We start from the raw sequence: 23,856 nt of genomic DNA, 5'->3' as shown, positions 1-23,856 counted from the left end.
TATGAAGCCAAATATGACGCTAACTTAGTTGCTTACAACCTCAAACCTTACTCCCAATACACATTCCAATAAATTTATTCTGTAAAAACAATACATTTTTTTGTTTTCTTTTTGTTTTGTTTTTTGTTTTTTTGTTGTGGTTTTTTTAGTTTTTTACAGTAAACTCGTCAACTACAAACCTTGAATACGCAAAAGATGTTCCAAGGACAAGCATAACAAGGATTGATAAAACCAGACTAAATATGTTTTCACAATAAAAGCTGGCATAAAAATAAATAAAAATCTCTATTATCACAATAGCAACAATAATGTACACAGAATAATGGATTTGGAATGCTTACTTACTAGTCTAGTTCTATTTCCAAAAGGAAAAAAAAGCCAGAATGACAGCATCCTTTTTTAAGCCTTTCGTTATTTAAAATTGATGTTTTCTTTTGGTTTCCCATAGGGTTCTATATCACAGTAAGCTTAAAAATGGAAAGCATCCAAATGAATGATTTCAAATCGTGTTGGCATTGGAAAAAATCCTTGTATTAATCTAAAGAAACACAAAAAGACTTTCACTAACTCCACATATAGGAACTAAGTCAGATAGTGTACATTACATCATGATTTTGAGAAGTATTAAGAGTATAACTAGCTAGGTACTTCTAATAAGGAAAGGTATTTTATTACATTATTGAACTTGGCGGTGATCTCAACTGAAGAATTTTTCTTTCATGTTGTAAACTGATCAAAAATCAAGAAAGTATGGATATAGGGAAATTTAAAATTATGTTTGTATGTGGAAGATATTGTAGTATTGTATGGAGGGGGCTCATTTCTAAGATTTACTTGTTTTTAAAAAAATGCTGATTTAGAATGACGTAATTTGGAGTTACACCTTTTCTATCTAGAAAAGGAATTGAAAACATGTTCAAGTATGTGATATCTTCATAAACCTCAGCCACTGGTAAAGGGCAACTTCATGCAACCAAATAATATGAAACCCAAAAAGTAACCCTTAGAAAAAAGGGTAAAATGTCATTTCTGCAAACACAACAGATAGGAATGTGAGTAATGTGCATACAAACTGGGATGCTGTTGATGATACCAATGAACAGATGTGGTGACTCATATCAAATCCAAGAATATTAGACAACCAAACATGTAACCTTCTTGTGTTTTCCCTTAATATTCAGCAGTCATTACGTTGGTTAAGTCTGAAAGAGAGAGAGAAAAAATCCACATTTAATGTAAGAAAATCATGCTGCATCAAACTTGATATAATGCCTTAATCCCCCACTTCAAAGTCACAGGTACAAGTAACCACCTGGTCTGTTCAAACAGAATTTTTTTCCTAGAGAAAACTGCTTACGTTACACCAACTAAACATACCACTAGAAAATACTAAAGAACACAGTTTAAAAGTAAACATTCAGGGCTTTATGGGCTTTATTCAAATAAGCAGCTCCAGTCATGTATGTGGGTTTTTATTTTCCCCAATCACTTAATTATGAATCTTGTAGTATACTTCACCCACAACCACACTTTGCATTTTTCCACTACACGAAATCACTGATACGCTTCCTGCAAGAGCTGAGGCACCGCTGTATTTCTGAACGCCTCGCCGTGAGAACACCCTTTTGTTCAAACAAATGAACACTTAGCAAGCACGAAGAAAGATAACCACTTTTCATAGCTAGTGTATCTGAACGTTGCTTCTGAAAAGGAAACAGTTTGGCTTGGAGTTCACTGCAAGGTGATGACAGAAAAGGAAGAAACTCCCACTTGATGACTGAGTCAAGGTCAGCTCTCGCTTCCACTGACATTAGTGGGAGCAGGATCCGACTGTCCTCGTGGGATCACGGCAAGTGTCTCCAAGTCTCGGTTTCTTCACAGAGACAGCAACACTCACTTACAGGCACAGGGACACGCTACTTTTGCCCAGCAAGATGATGACACGCAATGCTACATGACTACCTAACACTGAGCAAGGCATCCCTTCTCCTTTGTAATGAATTCAGAGCATGAATGCTTGTCCACCTACACCCTGACGGACGGAAAGAAACACAACACAAGCAGTACAAAGGAATCAGTACTGTATTTGGTGTGATCGTTTATGAAAAAAATCAACACGAAGGAATAAGTGGGTGGTACAGGTTAAATCCACTGGGGATGATGGAATTTTCATTTGACACAGGATCCAGAAGAGAATATGAAAAGAAGTCATTTTAACATGCCTGCACTAGCAGTTTGCTGCCTAAGCTCTCTCCCCCTCTGGCCCATCGCACCGTATACCCATCATCACACCTGTGTGTGATGCCACGGCTATAGCGGACTGTGCTTCTCTATCCAAGAGGACAAGAGCACACAAGTGCCCACTTGGCAGCCCGGGATCCCAGTCTGGTTGCTGCACTGGGTTTGTTCATTGTGGTTCTCCTCTCCTACGACAAGGGGTTTGCAAAGGGTAAGTAATGGAAACCTGCACTTTCCGTGTGGGAGGTCCTGGTACGTCCTGACTAACGACACATGATAAGGGGTTATTATAAAATGCCCATGCATGCAACGATGGCTTACAGGAACTGCCGGAGCCCTGCCTCCCCCCAAAAGGTGTAACAATGCACGATGGCTTACAGGAACTGCCGGAGCCCAAAAGGTGTAACAATGCGCTACTCATCCAGAGCACCCCACTTCCATTGACCTCTCCCCTGTTTAGGAGTCAATGAGATTATACTTAGAGATGCTTTGGAGATGTGGCTTGGAGAGGTTTGCTGCCGTGTCTTTCCCTTTAGAGATAAGTGCAGACACCCACTGAAGTAACTACAAATGATCAGTCAATCAAACCATGCCTTCTGCTAAAGTTCTCAATGACAGCTGCTACACTGCACTGACGGGCAGGATGGGTGATGAAACAGTCGGTCCCTACGGTATTGCTCTCAGATCCAGCAAGGAAAGCTGTCCTTGTGGAGCATGAAACCTTTGCACTTATTAACAACAATCTCCCTCTGGACTAAGGCCAGAAGATTGGGTAGGCACCATTCTCTGGTGGGGCGCTGGGAATATTAATACTTCCACTCCCCACTGTCTCAGAGGTAGCTCCGTTGGGCCACAGTGTGGCACAGGAGGGACAACAAAGAGCCAGGTATGCAAATCATCCTCTAGGATTCTGAGTTTCCAGTACCATCTTGCAGCGCGACACACACTTTGCCTCCCAGGCACGCTCTCGGCTGCCGCAGAAGTCAGCAGGTTTCTCTCTTCTCCCCAGATGCAGGCAGCCCCTGGTGCAAGGGGACCCGGGGTCCTTCCCCTCCCCAGGCAGCTCTCGCGCTGCCAGGCTCCCGCGGCAGCTGAACAAGGATGCGGCAGAGCTGAGCAGTTTCCATCGTCTCCATGGTTTCAGGTCTCTTCAGAAACAGATCAGCTGGCATCATCTTTGTTTGAACAAGTCTCTCAGCTTTACTGTAAGATACGGTGCAACGTGTGCGGCGCTGACCAACGCTACTGCACACAAAAGAAAGCACAGAATCTGACTGATTTGAGTGAAAAATTTCAGTCATCAATAAAATTGAAGGACAGCGAACACAGAGCAGGGAATAAACCTAAACCCACAAATTGCTTTGTTTTTTCTGGCACTGAAAATTCCTTCTTCAACAGTGCCTGGCAACTGACGCAGCCATCCTGTACTTTGAGAGCTCTTGCTGGATGGGCAGAAGGAGAATTATTTACTTGCTGTGTATGATCATTGTTATTCCATGTTGGTCTGAGGTCAAAATGATTACCGGATTCAACGTACACAGAGATGCCAAGAGTATGTTTCAGCTATCCATGCTGCTTTAATCTCAACCTGCATTCAGACATTTATGTTTCTCCTGAGTTATGTGCCATTGCCTTACTTAGCAGTGCTGTTACCCTGAGCTCTGGGAAGGCAGCAGACAGCGCACCTCTTTACACCACACAGTATGCCATTGTTTGATTTTTACATAGAAATTTTTCCTATGCAAGAGTTAAACACATTTTCACAAAGGTCATCTTTTTTGGAGGAGTAGATTTTAACTTACCTCAAATTACAGAAAAAAAAATCAGACAGAAATACATACTCTGTTTTCATTTTCTGGAAAAATGCCCACATAAACGCTTTTACATTGAATAGAGCCCTAAATGCTATGCTTTTAGTGCTGATAAAACCCCAAACCTGTCATGCGGTGTAACCAATGTTATTCTTGAGAAGTAAAGCAGGAAGAGCAAAGGCACAAAACATCTCAAAACCACATCAGGAGGACACAATGAACCTGTGTTTCTCTGGCCAGTTTGGCGGTAATGCTTGTCTTTCACAGCAGTAACTGGAATTGTTGCTACCCCACAAGAACATCACAACAAAAAATATGTCCTGGACACAGGCTGTTTTAAATATGTTCTCCCAATTGCAATAGTATCAGATGGCAGTAATTTTGGACCAGATTTTGATCCCCTTATGTTGGCAAGCAGTCGCCTCCACAAATAGATCCACTGACTCCCATGTTAGTAACTGATTGTCAGCGTGAGTAAAAAGATCAGAGTCCTTTACCCCACTTTAATATCCGGGCCGTACCAGGAGCAAAAAAAATGTATTTCATTTCCAACAAATCTATTATTTTTCAAAGACTCAGTAAAATCATTCACCTCCTGAAAGGCAGCCACATGCGTCTGTACACAAAGGAATGCCTCATTTACCAACACAATGTCCGGACTGTCACTGAAATAATGAATACCAAAAGAAAAACTTGCCACATACCCTGAGCGCTGACCTCAACATTCAAACGGTCTCTAATAGGGCAGGGACGCCAGCCAGCTCTCAAACGTCATTATGTGGGCATCCAGCGAGTAAGTAAAAAGCGACTTAGGTGTTCAGTTATACAGATGCAGTTATGCCAGCCAAGAACCAAACACACAAGTCACCGGAGATTTAAATGTGGAATGTAAATCTGCTGCCATGAATTCACTGATTTATGAGCTCATTTTGTGCCACAGAAAGTACACAACATAGAGCCATGAATACCTTTCCGCTGGAATACTCTGTTTATGTGGTATTTTGAGACAGCCAAAACAATTTATTATTTAACAGCAGAGGACTGTCATGGGGGGTTCCACGACTCTTGACTTGAGCAAACTGTGGGATGGACTGCACTAGCTAATATATATTATTAGTTAATTAATATTAGAGAATAAAACCCCGTGGTTCAGGCTTTGCATCTTTATGGGGAAGGAATCAGCCAAAGAACAGCAATGAGGGAAAGAGCTTGAGAAACAGGTAGTGGCAGGACGCAATTATAAGCTGTGGCTGAGTCTGAGGAAGCGAACGTCTCTTCTGCTGAGAGTGCCTGTAGCCCTCAAGAACAGTTGAGAAACTAAGGGATGGAGATCAGAAAAGAAAGCGGCTTTGTCAACCCCAGGGATAAAAAAAAATCGCAAGTTGAGCCCTTGAACAGTTTGAAATTGGCTGAAAAAATATTATAGCTTTGGAAGTACTTTTATTTGCTCTGGGTTTTGAGTCTTTAGGAAGCCATCACTTCACATTTGCAAGCTTTCCTCTGACACCTGGAGGTTAGAAATTTCATTAAAAAATATAGGTGAAGATGCTCCTGCAATCATTCGGCTTCAGCCGTGAAGATCCCCATAATGCTGAGGGTAAGAGTGTGATTAAAAGGCAAGGTTCCCTCTGATCTCAAGTGGGGAGATGTGTCTTTAGCCTACAGTCCAGGCACTCTAAAACATAATGACTACCTCATTATTATTAGTATTATTAAAAGAAAAGCTGCTTGTGCCCTTTGGGCAACTCTTGCATGGTCAGAGGCCTGGGAGGAGGAGAGCACGGGAGCCAGAGGCTCTCCAGGACGCAGCCCGTGGGGAACGCTACAAGAGAGCAGCTGAGCCCGCAGCCTTTGCCCACCTGCCTCCCACAGCCCTCCCCGGCCCCCGCTACCAGCCGGCTTTGCAGCAAAGCCGGGAAGGAGATGTGCTTCTCTTCTCGTTTCTCTCAGCTCTTTGCCTTCGTGGTACCTCTGAAACAAACTGTTTTCTGGCGTGAGTCTCACGCAGCCCCCAGCCTTTGGGGAGGGAGCAGGTTTGCACCCAGTGTTCATGTCGGTGTGCTCTTGGCGCCACCTCATGGCCACACAACTATCCTGGGCTTGGCTGGAAGGTGCCGCGGTGGGTCTGCAGCTCCTGTGCTGCACGCTGGGGAGGAGGAAGCCCATCTTCCTCACATCGCGTGTTGTTGGTCCAATACTCTTCTCACAAGGTAAATGATTTGTAAAGAGACCATAATCTTATCTATGATGGTGTCTTTTAGCAGACCTAGCCATTCTTCTGAATTCATCCCAACTCTTCAGGCACGTGTTGGTCTTTTTCAACCTTCCTTTCTACAGAAGAGAAGTCCAGGCGGGAGGGCTGGAGGAGTGTGACCGGCTGGTTAACACCAACTGAAAAAAAAATCTAATTAATCTTTCCCTGAGTGCCTTGTGTCTGATGAAGGCATACCTTCTAAAAACACACCTGATCTAGCTTTGAGGACTCCAGGAGATAGAGTGTCCCCTCCTGGTCCTAAAAGGGAACTGCACTACTGACAAAATCTCAAAAGAAATGCTGAAGAGGATTTACATGTAAAATGCTGTTTCTTTGGCAGAAATGCCCAAGGTGAAATATCTGGATCAGGAGGTGAGTTTCTCTGAACTTATCAGTGCTTTTATCTCATGCTCCCCTTTAAAACCATCTCTCCATCTCTCTTTAGCACATGCTACAAAAACTCCTCCTTTCCCATAATGTTAAAATATCTGAGACCTAGTTAAAGACTGGTCGTTCAAGTGTGAGGTCAAGCCTGAGCACTGGGGTTGCAGAAGTCAGAGCGGGGCCAACTCCTCACATGGGTATGACACTGCCGACTGACAGTATCTCTGTGGAGTTGGTGCTGGCAGGAAGGACACAGACTGTTGATGGTATTTCAGCGCAGAAGCTAAAATATCTGCAATCCTGACACCACTGAAGAGCACCGGGATGTTCTGGCATGCTGGACTCTACCTCCCAGCAGTTACAAGGATGTCACATACAGAAGGAAGAGCCATAAGAATGTCACCAGTCATAAAGCCAATGTCCTATGTGCCTTTTTAGCTACTTAGTCTGTGACTGACCTAACTCGGTCAGCATTTGGTCCTTACATGGAGAGCAAGCCCGAAGTTCACAGGCATATCCCATCCCTGCTACAAACATGGGAAACAAAGAAGGCCCTCCTGAACCTCAGATGGACATTATGGCCAGTTTTCTCACTCAAATACCTACTTAAAGACATGAAAGCATCACAGGGTTCACTAGCCAGAAAGCAGGCAACACACGCACTATGCACTCGCCACGCTCATCATTCCCAGACTCTCCAGTTCTGTGGGTGAGGTGCTGGGAAGGCACAGCCGGGCATAGCGTCTCCTTGCATCAGTCTCTGGCTCCAGCCAGTGGCTTGTTGAGGGTGAGTGGGAGAGCCTCAGGGCACATTATCTTCCTGACCTCACAACACATACGTCGAAGTCTTTATAAGGTGAAGAGCCACAAAACACATACACTGTACCGCAGAGAGACAAGGGGATAGGAAGCTCTGGGAGGAGTCTTTAAGCAGGAGACGGCAGCGGCTCCCCAGAGGTTGTGTTTTGTGAGAAAGGGTTGCGGCTGAGCACGCAGCTGGGTGCTAAGGCACCTCGGCAGTGTCAGAAGAGAGCCCGTGCTGGCTGGCTTCCCCTCACACCTGGGGATTCGTGTCACTCAGCAGCTCCTGTGACAGCCCAGCCCGGCTGCTGGCCACGTGGCAGAGCCTTGGCACGGGAACTGCGCAAGAGCTGGTTCTGAGCCGGAGCCGTAAGTGCCGGAGGAGGGAGGGCTGTGCTGCTCCAAAGGCACAGAAATAGTAGCGCTTGTTAAAGGTGGCCGACGATTAACCAGCCCCCATGCCAACTCCCCCGCTCAGCAGCCTTCCTTTCTGCTGTTGTGGTCACAACAAAATAATATTGACAGGAACACACAACTGACACAAACAAAGGAGATCATATGAACCTCCTCTGGAGCAGACTGTGTATCCCCTCCTTGGAAGGTCACATCCCAAGCAGGATCTGCCCTAAAACCTGCAGCACGCAGAGTCTGTAAAGCGCACATGAACCCTCACGAACTCCAAAGAAGTCAGTGGGACTGCACAAATTTTAAACAACTGTGAAAGGATAAGCAGGCTCACGCTGTTTAGTGAGCCAAAATGCATTACGCAAACTGTGTGATTCTGCTCTCACATCAATTTTGCATCATTCCAGCTCATGGTTTTCAGTAGTTCCTCTCAGCTGACATCCATGTAAGTGTTGGAACAAAAATAATGCTTATAGTATCTTTTCCCATTCAGTCATTTCTCTAGCGCAAAATTTGTACCAGTGCAGGAACCAGTCCCGTGTTTCTGTTCTGGACACATTCTGAGCACTGAAATGCAATGTAAAAAGATCGCACATGGTACGTGCAGGTCACCGCAATGCAGTGCCTTCCCCCCCACCTCCAAAGCCCCCCAGTAGCAAACTGCATGGGAAGTGAATTATATTAACAGAAGATTACCCCTTCACTGGTTTTCTGCAAATCTGAAGAAGTGTTTCTTGTGTCATTGCCTGCGTCCCCAGCATCAGAGCTGCTCTTATTTTCTTCCTCTTTGCAGTCCTTATCATCTTCATCTCCAGGAGATTTCCGTGACTGCTTGGAGGATTTCTAAAATGATGAACAACAAAGTTAAAAAATAAAAACTGAGCTTCGCTTATAGAAAGACACTTTTGAAACGCATGTGGGATGCTGTCTGATCATGTGGTTCCCTGGTGAAGGTGTATATTGGGGAGGATATGTAGGGTGAACAGCATTTTTCAGGGGAAGTAGTTGCAGTTACTGCCATCAGTGAAGCCAAAGGAGAAGTTCTGCGTTCAACACAGGTTGGCAGCACAATTGACTGTAAGACAGACACAGTAATAGGAGATGGGTATTAGTGTTGGGTCACCTGTAGGTTTTGCTAGTTAATGAAACAGATGGTGCCAGCTTGACAAAAGTTTTGATTAAACACAGAGATGTAAAATGAGAATAACATTAGCAGAGCTGCTTTCCATACTTTTTTTAGTGCTGTCAGCTTTAATATATTAACGTTAAAGCCATGTGGAACCAATACATCTTTTCTGCTCCCTTTATGTTATGCAATTCTACAGTATAGAAGGATAAATTGTGGCATTAAGCCACCATTTTCCTAATCCTCTGTTTGCCCAGAGTCTTCTGGAAAGAAGATGGTAGACCAGACCTGAATTTCTAATGTAAAACACACAAAGGGGGTGAAATTACTTAATACATTTTGTTCAGTGCATGAACCACAAAAACTCCCGCTCTCCCCCAAATTGAGCCTGGATCAGATTGTTTGCTTGCTTCTTTTCATTTCATTTAGTTTTCACTTTCACAGAAGAATAACATGAATGTGAATGAACGTGACTGCCACACTTCACACTTTCCACATTTTTTTAAGCAAAGTACAGACCTGGAGGCACACACAGAACTGGAGGAAGCGACTATAACGTTGTTTCCTTCCACTCAGGTGACAAGTGAGAAGCGTATCTGAACCCAAAGTTGTCACTACACTGGTGATTATGTTCACCAGCCGTTATGAGGCAGTCTGAGACACATTACTCTTAGTTTCCTCATCTACGCTGTTACTTAGATATTAACAGGTCAGGCAGATACTACAATGCAGGTCTTTTATCTCCAAATTGAGTGTCCTACTCCCTGCTTAATGAATTTGTTCTTCCTCCCTCCCATTCTGTATCCGGTACTGAAGCCTTTTACACTCAGCTACAACAGGAGCAGCTGAGCAGATCTGACCCTACCAGATCTTTTAGCATGGCATCTGGGGCACTCACACTGGAGACGGGAGAGGGGAGCTTGAATTCTCCTGGACAGGAATCAAACCTAAATTCATGTCTCCCAGGAGGCACACTCCTAAGGCCTTTTTTTTTTTCCTCTTCATGGGGAAATAGCTATCTAAGATGATCAGAACTATCAATCCATCTTTGCATGGATTTTCTTTCCAGCCCTTCTGAACTCCTTCCCATATTTTAACCTCCTTTTCAAAGTGTGGGCACTAGAACAGGGCAGACCGTTTCAAATGCTGTCTCACCAAGGCTGCCTACAAAAGCAAGAGTAGTTCCCTTTGCCTGCTCGAACACCATCGTTATGGTACTGGAATCAAAATGCTGAAGAAGGAAGAACAGATTAACATGAGATGGACAATATTCTAATTATAAATGCACATGGGTAACAATGGAAAAACTCAGAAGATAACCTTTGAAGTGTAGGATTTTTTCCGTTTTGAGCCTGCTTTTTCATTCTTTCTTTTTCCTTTTCCATCCTCTTCTACCCGATCGCCTTCCTCCTCACTGCTGGCATCTGCTGTATTTCCTCCTTCTCCCTCAGTTTCTGATGAGCTCTGTTGCTGAATTGCCTTTGAAATAACAACAAGAATAGCAATAATACCATAAACAACAAAAATAATATTAAAACCTATTACTCAATTTTTGTTCAGTATTGAAGACAGAAATACTGGTAACAGACAGCTTACACTTTAATCGTTATAGTCAGGAAGAGCTCAGGTTATTCTTGCAATTACCAAGAAAAAGGGCTGCAAAGGCAATTTTCTCAGTCACCACTTGAAAACAGTTATCAGATGCAGATTCTGGGATAGCGTTTTCTGAAGGGTTTACACAGAAACAGAAGATCCGATAACAAAAATGCGTTTGCGAGGAACTAAGGGTTGCTCAGTGGAGAGACTTGGCATGTTCTACTTTGGGCAAACCATGGAAACTTTTAGACTTTGGCTGCACTAGGAGAGACTTATTCAGGAGAGAAGATGGCTGTTACAAACCCCCAAAGGGCAAGATCTTGGTGTTAAGAAAAAGCAAACATTGACCAGAAGGCTGAGAGCTTTTTGACAGTCCATCTCCCACAGACTATTCACTAGATTTTTTTAAATCCCCAAGTGTATGCAAAACATCTGTAGGGCTGAAAATATGAAACAGGAACTGAGAGGGGCAGCAGCTTGTCTGCAGGTGGTCCATATCTCTGGTTTGTAAGGTTTTGTGCTAATAATGTAATAGGTGTTCGCCTTCTTTTGGAGGTGATTTCTGCCTTCAAAGGACCACATTTTTTTAATGAGAAAAGTTCTTTGGTTTTACACAGCCCACCAACTATTCTTCTCCCCCTCCAGCTTCTCTGACTTTTTGCTCCGGACATCCAACAGGGAGAGCTGTTGTACAGCAGCTACTAGCTCGCAAGAGCAGCTTAAACCTCCACCTTCTCACCCCTCACAACTTTGGCAGTGGTGTCCGACGTGTTATACATTATCAATGTAAAAATCAAAAGTGCAGTGACCTTAAAGGTCTGTGTAAAATACACTGAACCTGATATAAAAATAAACAACAGAAAGAAGAAGTCAGAAATTATTCATGTTTATACTGGAGTAAATAAAACCTTCCATTTTTAATTCAACTAAATCTGCTGCAGAATTTTCCACTTCACCACCCCAGAATATCACAGAAAGCAAAGGGCTCTGCAGTATGATTAAAGTTCAGTTTGTCACAGAGTGCAAGACCACAGTTGTCTTTACATTACACAATTACAAAAGCCCAAACCAGGACTTTCCACATCACTCATACAACGTTTACATTGACAAGAAGTCTTCAAAGAAGAAAAGAAAGATAAGGAGGAATAGAAGTGAAAGTCATTTACCTGATATCCAGTAAACTTTACTCCAGGGTTGTTTTCTATTTCCCACAGGCCTTCGTTAAACCCTTTTCGCTTGTTCGACTTCCCAAACTTATCTTTATATTCTTTATACGGGAAAAGGTCTTTGGGTCCCAGGAACGCACTGCATTTTAACACAGGTAACATTCAAAAAATGACTTAAATTCCTCCTCTTCCAAAAAACCCCAACATTAACAGTGCAAATATTTTCCTTATTCTTCTGCTCATTCCATAATTTCTTATTCAGTTTTATTTATTTGTTTGTTTATTTATTTAACACACTGGCTTTGAGTTACTGCTGTGAGTCTGAATTAATGGATTGGCTCACCATCCTGATGTTTGATGTTGCAAAATCATGCTGGGTCTCTCTAGAAACAACTAAACCAAGTCTCATTTATTATATTAACTACTGCTGGGAACTGGCACTTGAACAGTTTATGAAAGGGATCATATGACGTAATTGCCTGCGATAGCAAGGGACCAAACTTCCAATCCTATGTGTTACAAATCCACAAAGGCCTAAAAATACCCTGTGAAAAGTTAAAACATGTAAGCAGTGCCCAGAATCCAGGAGTCAAAACTTACCCCTTGTACTACTGGACAGAAAAAGCAGTGGCATTTATTATTATCTATACCGCCAGTAAGCCTGGGAGCTTCTTTCTTGGAATAAGCCCGCCACGTGCTAGATTCTGTGCAAACACAATAACAATGTTCTCTTTCCCAAAAATCTTATAATTTCATATAAGACAAGAAACAATGGGTGAATATAGGGAGATGAGTAATACAAGGAAACAATGAGACACACAGGGTGCTTGTGGCCAGATTGGTTTTTAGACAGCACAGCAAAGGAGGGATTTTGTGCTGTGCTGCAGCCTAAGTCAGCTATGCACTGGGCCAACTAATTTCAGGCACAGGCAGCACAGTAATAAAAAAAGAAGAGTGGTGATCTATCCTGCTTTTTCTACATACTTTACAGTAAAATTCTAACTTCTCATATAAAACTGAAGAAAGCATGATTTCCTTTTCATTGGGTATCTATATCCAGTGTGCTCTGTATCATGGCACTGGAACGGCCAATTGTAAGTTGAATTAAAAACAGTGAAGGCAAAAACATACTTCATTCCCACATGGAAGATTCTATGTCACCAATGACCGGAGCTGAGCAAGTCACAGTGTCCTTCTCTATAATCACTGTCCTACTTTCCTGATGATCTTTGCAATTAATGTTAACTCTAGTGTCTCCACTACCATGGGATTTTGGAGCTCCACCATTTACAACACATTTATTCTTGTAACATCACCACGAGGTTGGGAAGTTGCCCTTTTTTGCATAAGGGCTTCTGAGGCACAGAGATTTGCCCAAGGTCAAACTCAAACTGACTGCAGAGTACAGAGGAAAACCCAACTCTCTTCAGTCTCAGCTGGACACCTTAATCACAGGACCACGTTTCTTCCTCGCTGTAAACATTATTTCAGACTAATGCCTCATTCATACCCTGATTCTTCCCAGCATTTATGAATGTGCAAAGTTTCATTCACTTAAATCATCCCACTGGCCAAGAAGTTTGCCAGTACAGAGCCAACTGGTGTCTAAAGGCATCAGGTGACAAGTGTCTGGGAAAACAGCTTCCTTTTAACATAACAGGAGACGGAATGGCATCCGCACTCAGTTGTCTCATTGAGAAATATCTCCATTATATAATTACAAAGCCAAGAATGCATTTCTACCTGAAAGCCAAACAGTGATTTCCAAACTAACAGATGTCTTGTTAATATTAAAGGCTACAACAGAATAAGGGATCTGAATAAATTATTTTATCTATGCTTTTGCTAATACTAGGAGATGTCTCCTTGTTGCCAACAATATATACAAACAGTTCTAACACAAATAACAAAGGTAAGTTGCATGAAACTTACCACGAGCTACCTTCATTTAGGTCAACAGTAATGTATGGAAATGTTTCCACAGCCTTTTATGTACAGTAAACACTGAAAAATTGTCTATGTCTTTGTTTGAAAAACGTTCATTGCCATTGGGAGAGTATAACAGTTTCCACTGCTCTGCTATAAAACTAAAGAGCTGAATCTACAGTTCATTTTTAACACTTATGCTTTTTAAATTGTTAAGGTAGTAACTACAAACTGTTTTCCTGTTTCAGATGTTACAGTCAGATCATGGGCTAACAAAATCCAAATCAAAAGAGATTGGCAGTTTGAGATTCATTCATTTCAGAATAATCAGAGTCAGAGTTTTTTTCTCAAAATGTTTCTCAAGAAAAATGTTCCCATTAAAAAAAAAAAATCATTAGATTTGGGTTTCTGATTTTAAAGCATCATAAGTTTATTTGAACTGTATTCTTTTTAGATTATTTTGTGACAGTAGTAGGTCACAATATATCAAAATATCAGGTTGTTTCATTACAGCGATAGGAAGAAATATTGTAACTAAAGAAAGGCTATTTTGATCTTTATTAAGCAGAAACTGCCTTTAAAGATTTTTAAAAGAAAATGTTAATTATGAGCTAAGGGGCTTATTATGTTCTGGAAAAATGTTAAATTCAAAATTAAATTATATATTTTTAATAAATCGTCAAACCTCTAAAATGAAAATTTAAATGTCATCAGAATTTCATTTTTTCATCTTTCCATTCTTTAAGGTATTCTAGAAAACACGTTCCCTGCAAGTGGGGAAGGAAAAGTTGTAAAATGTAAACATCTCATGCAAAACAGAAACTGTGATTTATTTTTTTTAACTACCTCAGACATAGTTTAAAATAGACATGTACATCATAATTTTGAAACTCTGTGTTTTGTAGCAATTACTACGAGACCTAACTTATCCTTTCTCTTCTGATTCCTTTCTTTCCCTATTAGCTCAGCCAGCTCAGTTCTTCTGTCACTTCTGAGAGCTCCATCCCACAACATCCCCAGCAGCAATCTCACAGGAATGTATACATTTTAAAGCTATGTGAGGACTGTGTGAGACTCTGGGGTCTGTTTCTTTCATTTTACAAACTACCAAGCAAGTTCTCACACAGGACATGAACCCAAATGTGTCCGAATACAGCAGCCTGATCTCTGCTATCACATACATCCAAGTAGAAGATTTTTGCCCCTGCATCTGAGTTCAGATGATCCTTTAATAAACTTATGCCAACACTTTTCTTTATGGAAAACACAGGTAACTGGCTATTATTTATGCTTAGACCATGGTATACCATCCATGCAGCAGCGTTCCTACCTACTTTCAGGTTTCACTTCCGTGTGTTAATGCAACTGAGCTGGGCTCATAGGACCTATCTCTAGGCTTCCAATGGCTTCAGTCAGGATTTGTTCCAATAAAATCAGTGGAGACGACATTAGCTGCAGGGGAAGAAGACATTTTCAAAGGAAAAGATCATGTTCATTCACTTACGTTTCATGAGTCCCAAAAAAGAAGATGGGGTATTTATTTGCCGGAGGCTTCACAGCTCCTTCAGGGAGTTCATCAATCTGTGAGACAGAAATGGAAAAAGGGTTATTCCCAAAAGTGGTGTCCCTCGTCCAAGAATCTCTACCAAGCCACAGAAGCACTAGTGCAGGTACCCCACAGCCCTGGGAGGTCCCACTGTGTGCTGGGGTGGGGAAGGGAAGACGGCTGCTGATTTTCCAGGCAGACAGGTCATACAAAGTCAGCATATGACAGAAACACTACAGGGAGACGACAGAAGACCAAGGAGCAGACAAAAAGTTTTAATGATTTCATGGGCATTATAATAGACAATGGCAATAAAATCAAGTCTGCTTAATTTAAGTGTTAACTTCAGATACTGCCTCATCAAAGGCACCAAAGCCCAGAGGGTAATCCTGTCTGTCCCACACAGTCACCTAAATAACTTCTGCAACAAATGGGGAACAGATGGTATCTCTGAGACTCTGCAACTGGAAAACCAGACAATCTCCCATCGGTGCTTCCCGGTGGTGATGGTGGTACTCAGCGTAAAATGCATAACGCAGGCCAAGGAGGAGGGCCTGGGACTCTCCTTCCCCTGCAGCACCCTAATAGCTGGTTTTGGTCACCGCTCCCCTGTGTACTCCTTCTCTTCCTTCACATTTTATCCCTGGCCTCATACTTCTCAAGATAGAGCTGCTAAGGGAGGGATGGTGAGGGTGCTCTCCTGAGATACAGCTGGGACTGGGACAAACCCCTCAGGCTGAGCAGTGCCTAGAGCCCATCTTCTGATGCCCAAGTGAGAGCACTGGTCGCAGGCAGGAGGTCAGGCCCATGACTTAGTCTTGTCCGTATCTAATTTTTCAGTCCTTTGCAACAAAAATAACAGAGTCCAGGTGCCTACCCACATAAACCAGAAACACGGCTTTAAATAAGATCTAAGTGCCTGCCTTCCCAGAAATGGCACTTCGAAGCATATGTGGGCGTCTAAAATTAAGTGTCCAGAGAACTCTCTGGCTAAGAGGGAGCCTAACGAATCTAGATACCTATAGGGCAACACCAGTGAGCAGGCGAATGGCTTGCTGCCCGCATCTTCGGCAACTCAATCTCAACATAAGCATATTGAATCCTGCCAAATGTCACTGGAACTGAGAGCAAAGTGCTGACATACCAATGTTATACAAAATCTGCTCCTCAGCAGAGCACGGGGATGGAACCTGCATGTTTTCACTCAGGAGGCCAGGCCCACATGTGTTTTCCTTCTCTTTTCCTGTCGAAGGACCCCAAACACTGAATTCTTGTTGATTAATAAACACCAGATTGTTTTCAAAGGATGTTCTCTTTCACTGTAAAGCATCTGCTGGCTATGTAGCTCTCAAAGGAGTACGAGCTTTTATAAGAATTCAAGTCCTTTTGGTCTTTCTGCAAGGACACCTGTTGGGGACAGAGAAACCAGAGCCACATGTAGAGCTGTAACATCACAAGACTCCTTTCTGCAGAAGAAATGGATGCCTATCTTTTAGGTCTAAGTGGAGCATTCTCTGAAGCTACGCCAAAATCAGGGGATGTAAGAGCACTTCCAAACCATTCCCTGTTTCTTTGCTGGGACGCGACCCAGGATTGTGGATGGTGGGACTCTGGCACGCTGGGCACGTGTCACCGTGCACTCACTGCCCAGCACAGCCTGCAGGAGACCTTCCGTGATAGTCAGAGGTGTCACATGCCTTGTGGGCACAGCAATTACCTGACTTCTTTTACTTAAAAAGCAATGAATTGATAAATAAAAGCAGAATTTATTATTTAAATGCACATAGGAGGAAGATACACACTGATGGAAGATGGAAGCGTGCATTCACTTTTAGCTCAGCTGTGTGTAAGAAGGAACTGAAACGACCTGACAGGCTGTTTCGTGTACTCTTTATCACCAGGAATACACAGAGGAAAGACTGCCAAAGATATTTTTTTTTTAAGAACTCATTATTTTCTAACATTAACTAGTTGTTTTTAAGTAAGTGCCCATAATGCCGTTATTTGTTCACTAAATAATGATTTAAATACAGGTATTAGACTAGAACAGTGATAAAAAGACTGCAGGGGAAGAACACCGCAACTCACTTTACAAACTGACAGCAAGTCAGGGAGACAGTATGTCCCGCGCTGCAACACATTTTATGCCTCCTTAAAGATGGAAGTATCTTCGCATCAGACCAAAAAAGGCTGTGCTGGCAGTTTACCAAGTACGGGGGTAATACACCTCAACTGTCTGGATGCCATAGCCATCTTCCTCTTTATTACAACAAGGAAGATGTCCAGAGAGATACTAGACCCCAGAAAAATGTGGACTCCCGTGACAGAGACGAACAATGTCTGCTGGGACTTGAGTGCGAATCTCATTTGGCTGCTTGAAACCCGGCGCCAGCTCTGGGCTGCATTACAGAACAGCGCAGTCCAGTTACTGTCTCAGCCCTTTAAGAATTTCTCATGAAATAAAGCGAACAGCTGTAAATGATCAGTAAAGCAGAGGAATGAAGACATGCTTAGTAGGGAACGCTGATCAGAAGGGAATGGGGATCTTACATCACACGACGTGCTATGCTCCAAAGCAGTGAGGATCTTCTCCTAAGCAACATCCCAAGTGGCATTAAGCCTCGTGTCATATTCCCAGCACTGTACATTGTTAGCTAAGCAGCAGCACCAAATCAACAAAGGACAGCACACACATCTGCCACGCAGCTCACCTGCTCCCCATTTCGTGGCATATTTCTTTATTCATCCGAGTATCCCCCCTGACTATGTATCATCACAGGAAACCATAAAAAAGCTTTTCATAGCTTTTGAAAGTTGGCATACACATACAAACACATGCAATATAAATCTGCGCTAAACAGCTCAAGGACAGACGGTTAACGCTCTCACCCTAACATTTCACTGTGCAGCTGAGGTCAAGACTTTTCCTGCCTTCACTGATTTTGCTGTGAGCTCCCCAGCTCTCAGGCTTGTGTCGCTAGTACTGTAATGAGGTTGAATATGAAGTGACACTGCTATCTTACGGCCATTTAACTCCATGGCAAAAACTCCAGGGAATTTAGTGAAGGATGAGACCCTCTGCCATTAGGAAACATCTCTTCTCTTTCTACCTGTTTCACGCGAATCCTGCATTAGAGACACAAGAGGAGAGCTTTGTGCAGTCTACCCATTCCCAGCAAAACCAGCATAGCTCTCTGTGAATGCTGAGCCCCTAAGTGCTTATTTAGCTGCAGAACAACCTCAGCACTCCTTGAAGATTGCTGCAGTTTTGTGGTAACAGAAAGCAAGCTGTACAAGCAATGACACTGCAGCCCCCAGCTGCTGCACTCAGTCGCAATTTATTCCCATCCTACAAGATGTTTTCATTAAATATGATGAAGATTTGGATCTGATATTTTTCCCCGTATCAGCAAGATCAAAGACAGAGAGAGAGAGAGGGAGAGAGAGAAAGAGAGCGAGCGCGTGAGCGCAAGAGCGAGAAAAGCATCACTGCTTCGAATCAGGAACAAAAGAGATAAGTGCACCCATGCTAGGACACAGTGTTGTAGTCACAGAAACCTCACTAATGACTAAAGCATCTGTCTATCAGAGAGCCAGACTGCGATCGCATTTTGCTCCTGGAAGGAAACAAACAGATTCTAAAGTGCCCGTTATAACCTGCAATCAAACAGGAGCTCCATCCCCTCCTGAACCAGAGCAGACAGAGGGCTGCAGCTTGCTGCTACAGAAATCAGTGAGAGCAGCGCATGGCGTGCAAATCTGATACGTGCATCAGCAACATCATGGGCAGCCGCTTCAATTATGGCTAAAATTAAAGCAGGTGGTTTCAGATTTCGAATTTTATCCCCTTTGCTCCCATTGCTGTCATCTGCTTAATGAATAACAATTGCTTTCTTTTTGCACAACCTCAGCAGAGCCGCACTTCCCAGCATTTGTTTGCCAGCCAAGCAGCAGAGCTTTAAAGACGTAACTGTGCTTTTTTCGGTAAACAAATGCCAGGCTTCTAAGGTCAGGAACACCGAAGAGAAAATTCAGCCTGGACCTCTCTAACCAGAGCAGGGCTTTATCAGATGGTGTTGCTAGGGGCTACCAGTGTGCGAGCAAGAAATCTGTCTCCTTACATTGCCGTTTACAGGCTAGGATGTACATGCAGCCCCAATATTTTGCTCTCAGTGGTGGTGCATAATTGCTGACTTCTCAGGTAGTATTTCCACCTGGTTCTCACAGGCTGGGGTTGGCACCACTCACACTGCAAGACCTTCTTCCCAGTTGCTGTGAGGTTCGGGACCCTGGGGAGAGACGCACTGGCTGGGTGGGCTGGACTGGAGCTGCAGAGCGGCAGCCCTGCGAGGACAGCACGGAGCTGCCCTCGGAGAACAACAGTGGCTTCCAGAAGCACAAATCATCCCCGCGCCTGCCTGTGGGATAACGTGGCATATTCCAGCCAGGCGGAGGAGCTCTCTGGGAGGGCTGGTGCAGAACCAGAGGAAGCTGCACCCCCTCCTGGGTGTTCTGCTCCGCAGAGCTCTACATTCCCTGCGAAATGGGAAACATGTCTCTCTGACACAGAGAGAAAACGGCAAGCTTTGTCCCTCTGCTGGTCTATGTAAAGCAGCTTTCTGGGAGGTTTACGTTATTGCAGCAGTCAAGAAAGAGGCAGCTCTGCCCGTCAAGGCGGAAGGGCATCCCAGATGCATCTTCTTCCACACGGAGGGACAGCAGGTGTCACGTTGTATGGCTATCACAAAATCTCTGTGCTGTGGATAAGCTGCTGTTCAGAAGCAGGAACTCCGGGCTGCCAGGGTGGCTTTCGGACCAGACCCTCTTCCATTATTTTCCAACAGAATTTTACACTGCAAAAAAGAGTATGATGCAAAAATACCTCTCAGGTCCGCATGGACAGACAAGAAAGCTTTACTTCAGCATGCAGAGATGCTTGTGTGGCCACTGAAACCCCAAGAACAAGTCCTTTTATTTTGCAAAATGAGAGAATTAAAACTGCAGAGCAGTAATCACTGATTGTTTTGACATACTGTAAATGCCTTTGATTGGCAAAAGCGCACAGAAGCATTGCAGAGATCAGTATCTCCCACTGAAATCCCTGGAGTCACTGCACAGCAGTCGAGCAAGGGCCTATAGTATTTTTGCTGGAAAGTGGTTCAAGTTGGTTATTATTGCCCAACACATGCAAGCAGCTTGATCTTTTGCAGTTAGCTTATTAGCAAAACTCTAGATGGATAAAAGCAATACTCTTCAAAATCCATTATTAAAATAGGATATTTTGCTTTTCTACAACGGTTTATTCAGATGGATTTAATAAGCTTTTTAATAGCTAATGCTACTGGGAGTCAGCAGTATGGCAGCATCTTTTCTAAACCATTATTTAAAATACTATTCTGTAAAATGCAAAATATTTTTTTTCCCCAGAGGATCCAAACCCGTAAAAAATAAAAAAGAGAAGAAAAAATATCCAACCTCCTCCAAGCTAAAAACTGTGACTCAAATTCTCTAGTACTTAAATTGAGCAGCAATCCAACTAAAGCTGGTTGGAGGCTGCAGAGTTTTTCTCTCATTTATCAGGACTATATGATATCTGAAGCAGAGCACAACTCTTTCACCGATGTACATCACATACTAGAACTCCTAGCGTGGAATGCTGGCATATGCATTTTTTTACCCATTAAAAAAGATAACCCTGTGAAGGGTGCGACAAGAAGCAGAATCCAACTTAATAAGGTAGAATTGCACAGCTACAAAAGTAAAAATTAAAAAAGTCTCTGGGCATGGAAGAGTGCCACCAGCAAAAACAAAAAGCAAAACAAGATTAAAAACAGCAGAGCATACTTTTGAGCACTGCTGAAAATGGCTGAAGGGTATCCTGCAGACAGCCAGAAATGACAATATAAAGACATCAATCCTCCTTTTTTTCTGTGCATGCTCAGGACCTCAACGAGATAGAAGACAATGAAGGGTTAGCTGGAGTCCAAACAATGCTGGCAGGCAATGTCTCACTAGGAAAGATCAGCAGTCTTGCAGCTGAGTTCAGCCCCTTTACATCCCTAATTAGCAGCATATTTTTAAGACAGAAAGTTGAAATACACTTTCTGCAGAGCTGCTTTAATCTCCAATATGAAAATGGGGCCAAAGCTTAGTTCTGCGTGACTGGTATCTATATGCATGACTTTGTAGATAACAGATCTATTCATGTGATTCAAGTCCTCTGTGAGCTTTTGTGGCTGGTGGACAGAAGACTGTCAGAGGAGGAGACTCGGGGGATACAAAGACCAGTCCTATCTCTGCCACTGGCCTCTGGGATGACCTTGGCCGCATCTCTGCATCTCCTTCAGGCTCACTTTTACAAATGCGGACTATGGTACTATTCTCCTTATAAAGCACTGCTATTACTAAAAACAAATACCTCCAGCTCTGTCAGAGGTGGATTTCAGGTTACCAAACTGTAATCCTCCCAGTGAGCACACCCCAAAGTTAGTCTGCTGCAAAAACGCTCCACTTTCTCCAAAAGAAGTGTTTCCCTGCCACTGTGAGTGAAGCAATGGTGCTCTACCACTAGGATGTTTTTCCCCCAGTCTGTTCCCAAAGGAAAGGATGTGATCACGCTATTTTCAGTCTGACTCTTACCTGCAATAACTCAGGGACACATCAGACAATTTTGCCAAACCAGACAAAAGGAGAAAGGCCAAAGAGATTTTAAGTTTCCCCATGTTTTGTGATTAATAGTCTGTCCATCAGAAGATGGACAGTCAAGTAGCCCATATGCTGAGAGACAGCTTGCAATGCAGGCTCAACCAAAACATCAGACAACAGGGAATCCACATAAAGGCAAGCCAGAGAAAAATAAACTTGTTAAGTTTCATGGCTCACAAAAGTATTGTTTATTTGTGGATGGGTGAGGAGAGGTTGTTCATTTTCAACAAATATTGCCAGCTCTGAGGCGTTTTGTGTTTACTTTCCATCCCTTTAAGCATAGTGAAGCTTGATTGTCCTTTGTTTGAATTATTCCTCAGATATCAAAATACTGTTTGCATTGTACATCCACCTGAGCAAACCACAGTGAGCCCACTAACACCAAATGAAAGCAGTTTCTCACGACAAAATCTGGTTATCCTACTTTATCACCTTACTACAAATATTGTCGTCTTGAAACATACAAGTGTGCAAGAAATGCACATACAAAAATGTGTTTGGAAGACGTACAGCAAATAAAAACTAATTATCCAGTCAAGATATTAACAAATGAGACCGCACATACACAAATACCATATTTCTCTCCTGCCACTCTCTCCTCATAAGCCAAAGGCAAATGAAAAGTCACATCATCTTCCTCCCCAAAGTGCTCGACAAACCCTGACACCTTCCGTATCACATCTGCTAGAAAGAGTGGATGGATGGTTTAAGAACTCATTAGATTGAGGAATATTTTTTGGCCTCCCAATATTTACACTAGAATTTTACTATTTCATTGATTCTGTTTGTTTTTAAGGAAAAATGTTGTGTTGATGAGATAGGATATTTTGGCCAGTCAACTTGATCAAAACCTTTTCAATGAGATGCAGCCTGCCTACAGCGCTGACATTTGGTCAAATACACACAACCAAATTTTATACTCGAGGCTCATCTGTTCCACATATCCAAAGCTCCATATTGCACTGTTCAAGCTCTTATTAAAAGAAGTGTTGCTAGTCCTTATAGTCATATTGGCACACTTAAAGCCAAAAAGTAAGCAAATTTCTAGAACAGTGCAGTCTCCTAGACTTGGCTGGCTTAATTTACTATTTCTTTTCCAACGTAATTTACTTCCCCAAAAAGTCAGTTAAAAAAATTGGATTGGCAGAATATATCCAGGCTGAAGAATACCGAGCGTCCCTGTGCAATATTTGGTCCAGCTTCCCACAAAGTACACAAAACCCTGTTGACACTACAGCTTGTGGCTAAAATTGTTTTGAGTAAGGAAATGAGATCGATGAAGACTGCAGGTCCCAGAATACAAGCCTCCAGTTTGCATCAGGGTGAACACAAACATACTAGAGACAAGAAGGGAACAATCTGCTTCACTTGCTGCGGCCCGCAGGCTCCTGCTAGGGAGGATTCAAGCTTGACACTCTGGAGGTTGCAACTATCATCTGGGCCTTTGGGTACAGAAAACCTTCCAGCTTGTCTCCCCTGTGACCTGTTTTGTTACTGTCAGCTGCAGCCAGGGAGTATAATATCGGGGGACCGAAACACACCTTCTCACTGAACAAGTGCCTGAATCAAAAAGGAATACAAAATCTTTGTCCCTTAAAAGCACAGAATGTCTTTAGTGTCCTGCAACCCTCTGAGGTTTGGGTGCAGCAGTAGAGATGAAAATACACACACGAGTGTCCTGACCAGTCCTCCAGAGGGAACAGAGACACAGCTAAGCATGTATTCAGCTTCATTATGTTGCTCTCTGTGGACCCACAGACCATAAAGACTCATGGTCTTAAATACCTGAGTGTATGTATTCACACCAGAATATCTATTTGCAGGATTTAAGCAACTACTTCAAAACATAAAGTTCTGTTTCACAGCATCATAAACTAATTTACCTATTACCTACCCAT

At 42.9% G+C, this 23,856-nt stretch overlaps 1 protein-coding gene across 1 annotated transcript; it reads right to left on the bottom strand.

The window, feature by feature from the left end:
* Nucleotides 1-140: 140 nt before the first annotated feature.
* LOC104287450 (hepatoma-derived growth factor-related protein 3) lies at nt 141-23,856 on the bottom strand. The gene is made up of 7 exons (XM_009886160.1): nt 23,853-23,856; nt 22,524-22,642; nt 15,212-15,288; nt 11,782-11,920; nt 10,340-10,498; nt 8,590-8,736; nt 141-1,202 (listed from the first exon to the last, which is right to left on the bottom strand). The coding sequence occupies exons 1-7, from the start codon at nt 23,854-23,856 to the stop codon at nt 1,197-1,199; spliced, it is 651 nt and encodes a 216-aa protein (XP_009884462.1). The 3' UTR covers nt 141-1,196.

Source organism: Charadrius vociferus, unplaced genomic scaffold (genome assembly GCF_000708025.1).
Source record: "Charadrius vociferus isolate BGI_N301 unplaced genomic scaffold, ASM70802v2 scaffold365, whole genome shotgun sequence".
Lineage (NCBI taxonomy): Eukaryota > Metazoa > Chordata > Aves > Charadriiformes > Charadriidae > Charadrius > Charadrius vociferus.
Note: the sequence above shows the minus strand (reverse complement) of the source record. Positions and strands in the feature narration are given on the sequence as shown.

Bases quoted from the DNA above. Each gene is read 5' to 3' on its own strand.
- LOC104287450 (XM_009886160.1), bottom strand. The intron at 11,921-15,211 runs GTAAGTGAATGA...GTTAAAATGCAG, and splicing joins TTTTTTGGGACTCATGAAAC to TGCGTTCCTGGGACCCAAAG. The intron at 10,499-11,781 runs GTAAATGACTTT...GTTATTTCAAAG, and splicing joins TAAAGTTTACTGGATATCAG to GCAATTCAGCAACAGAGCTC.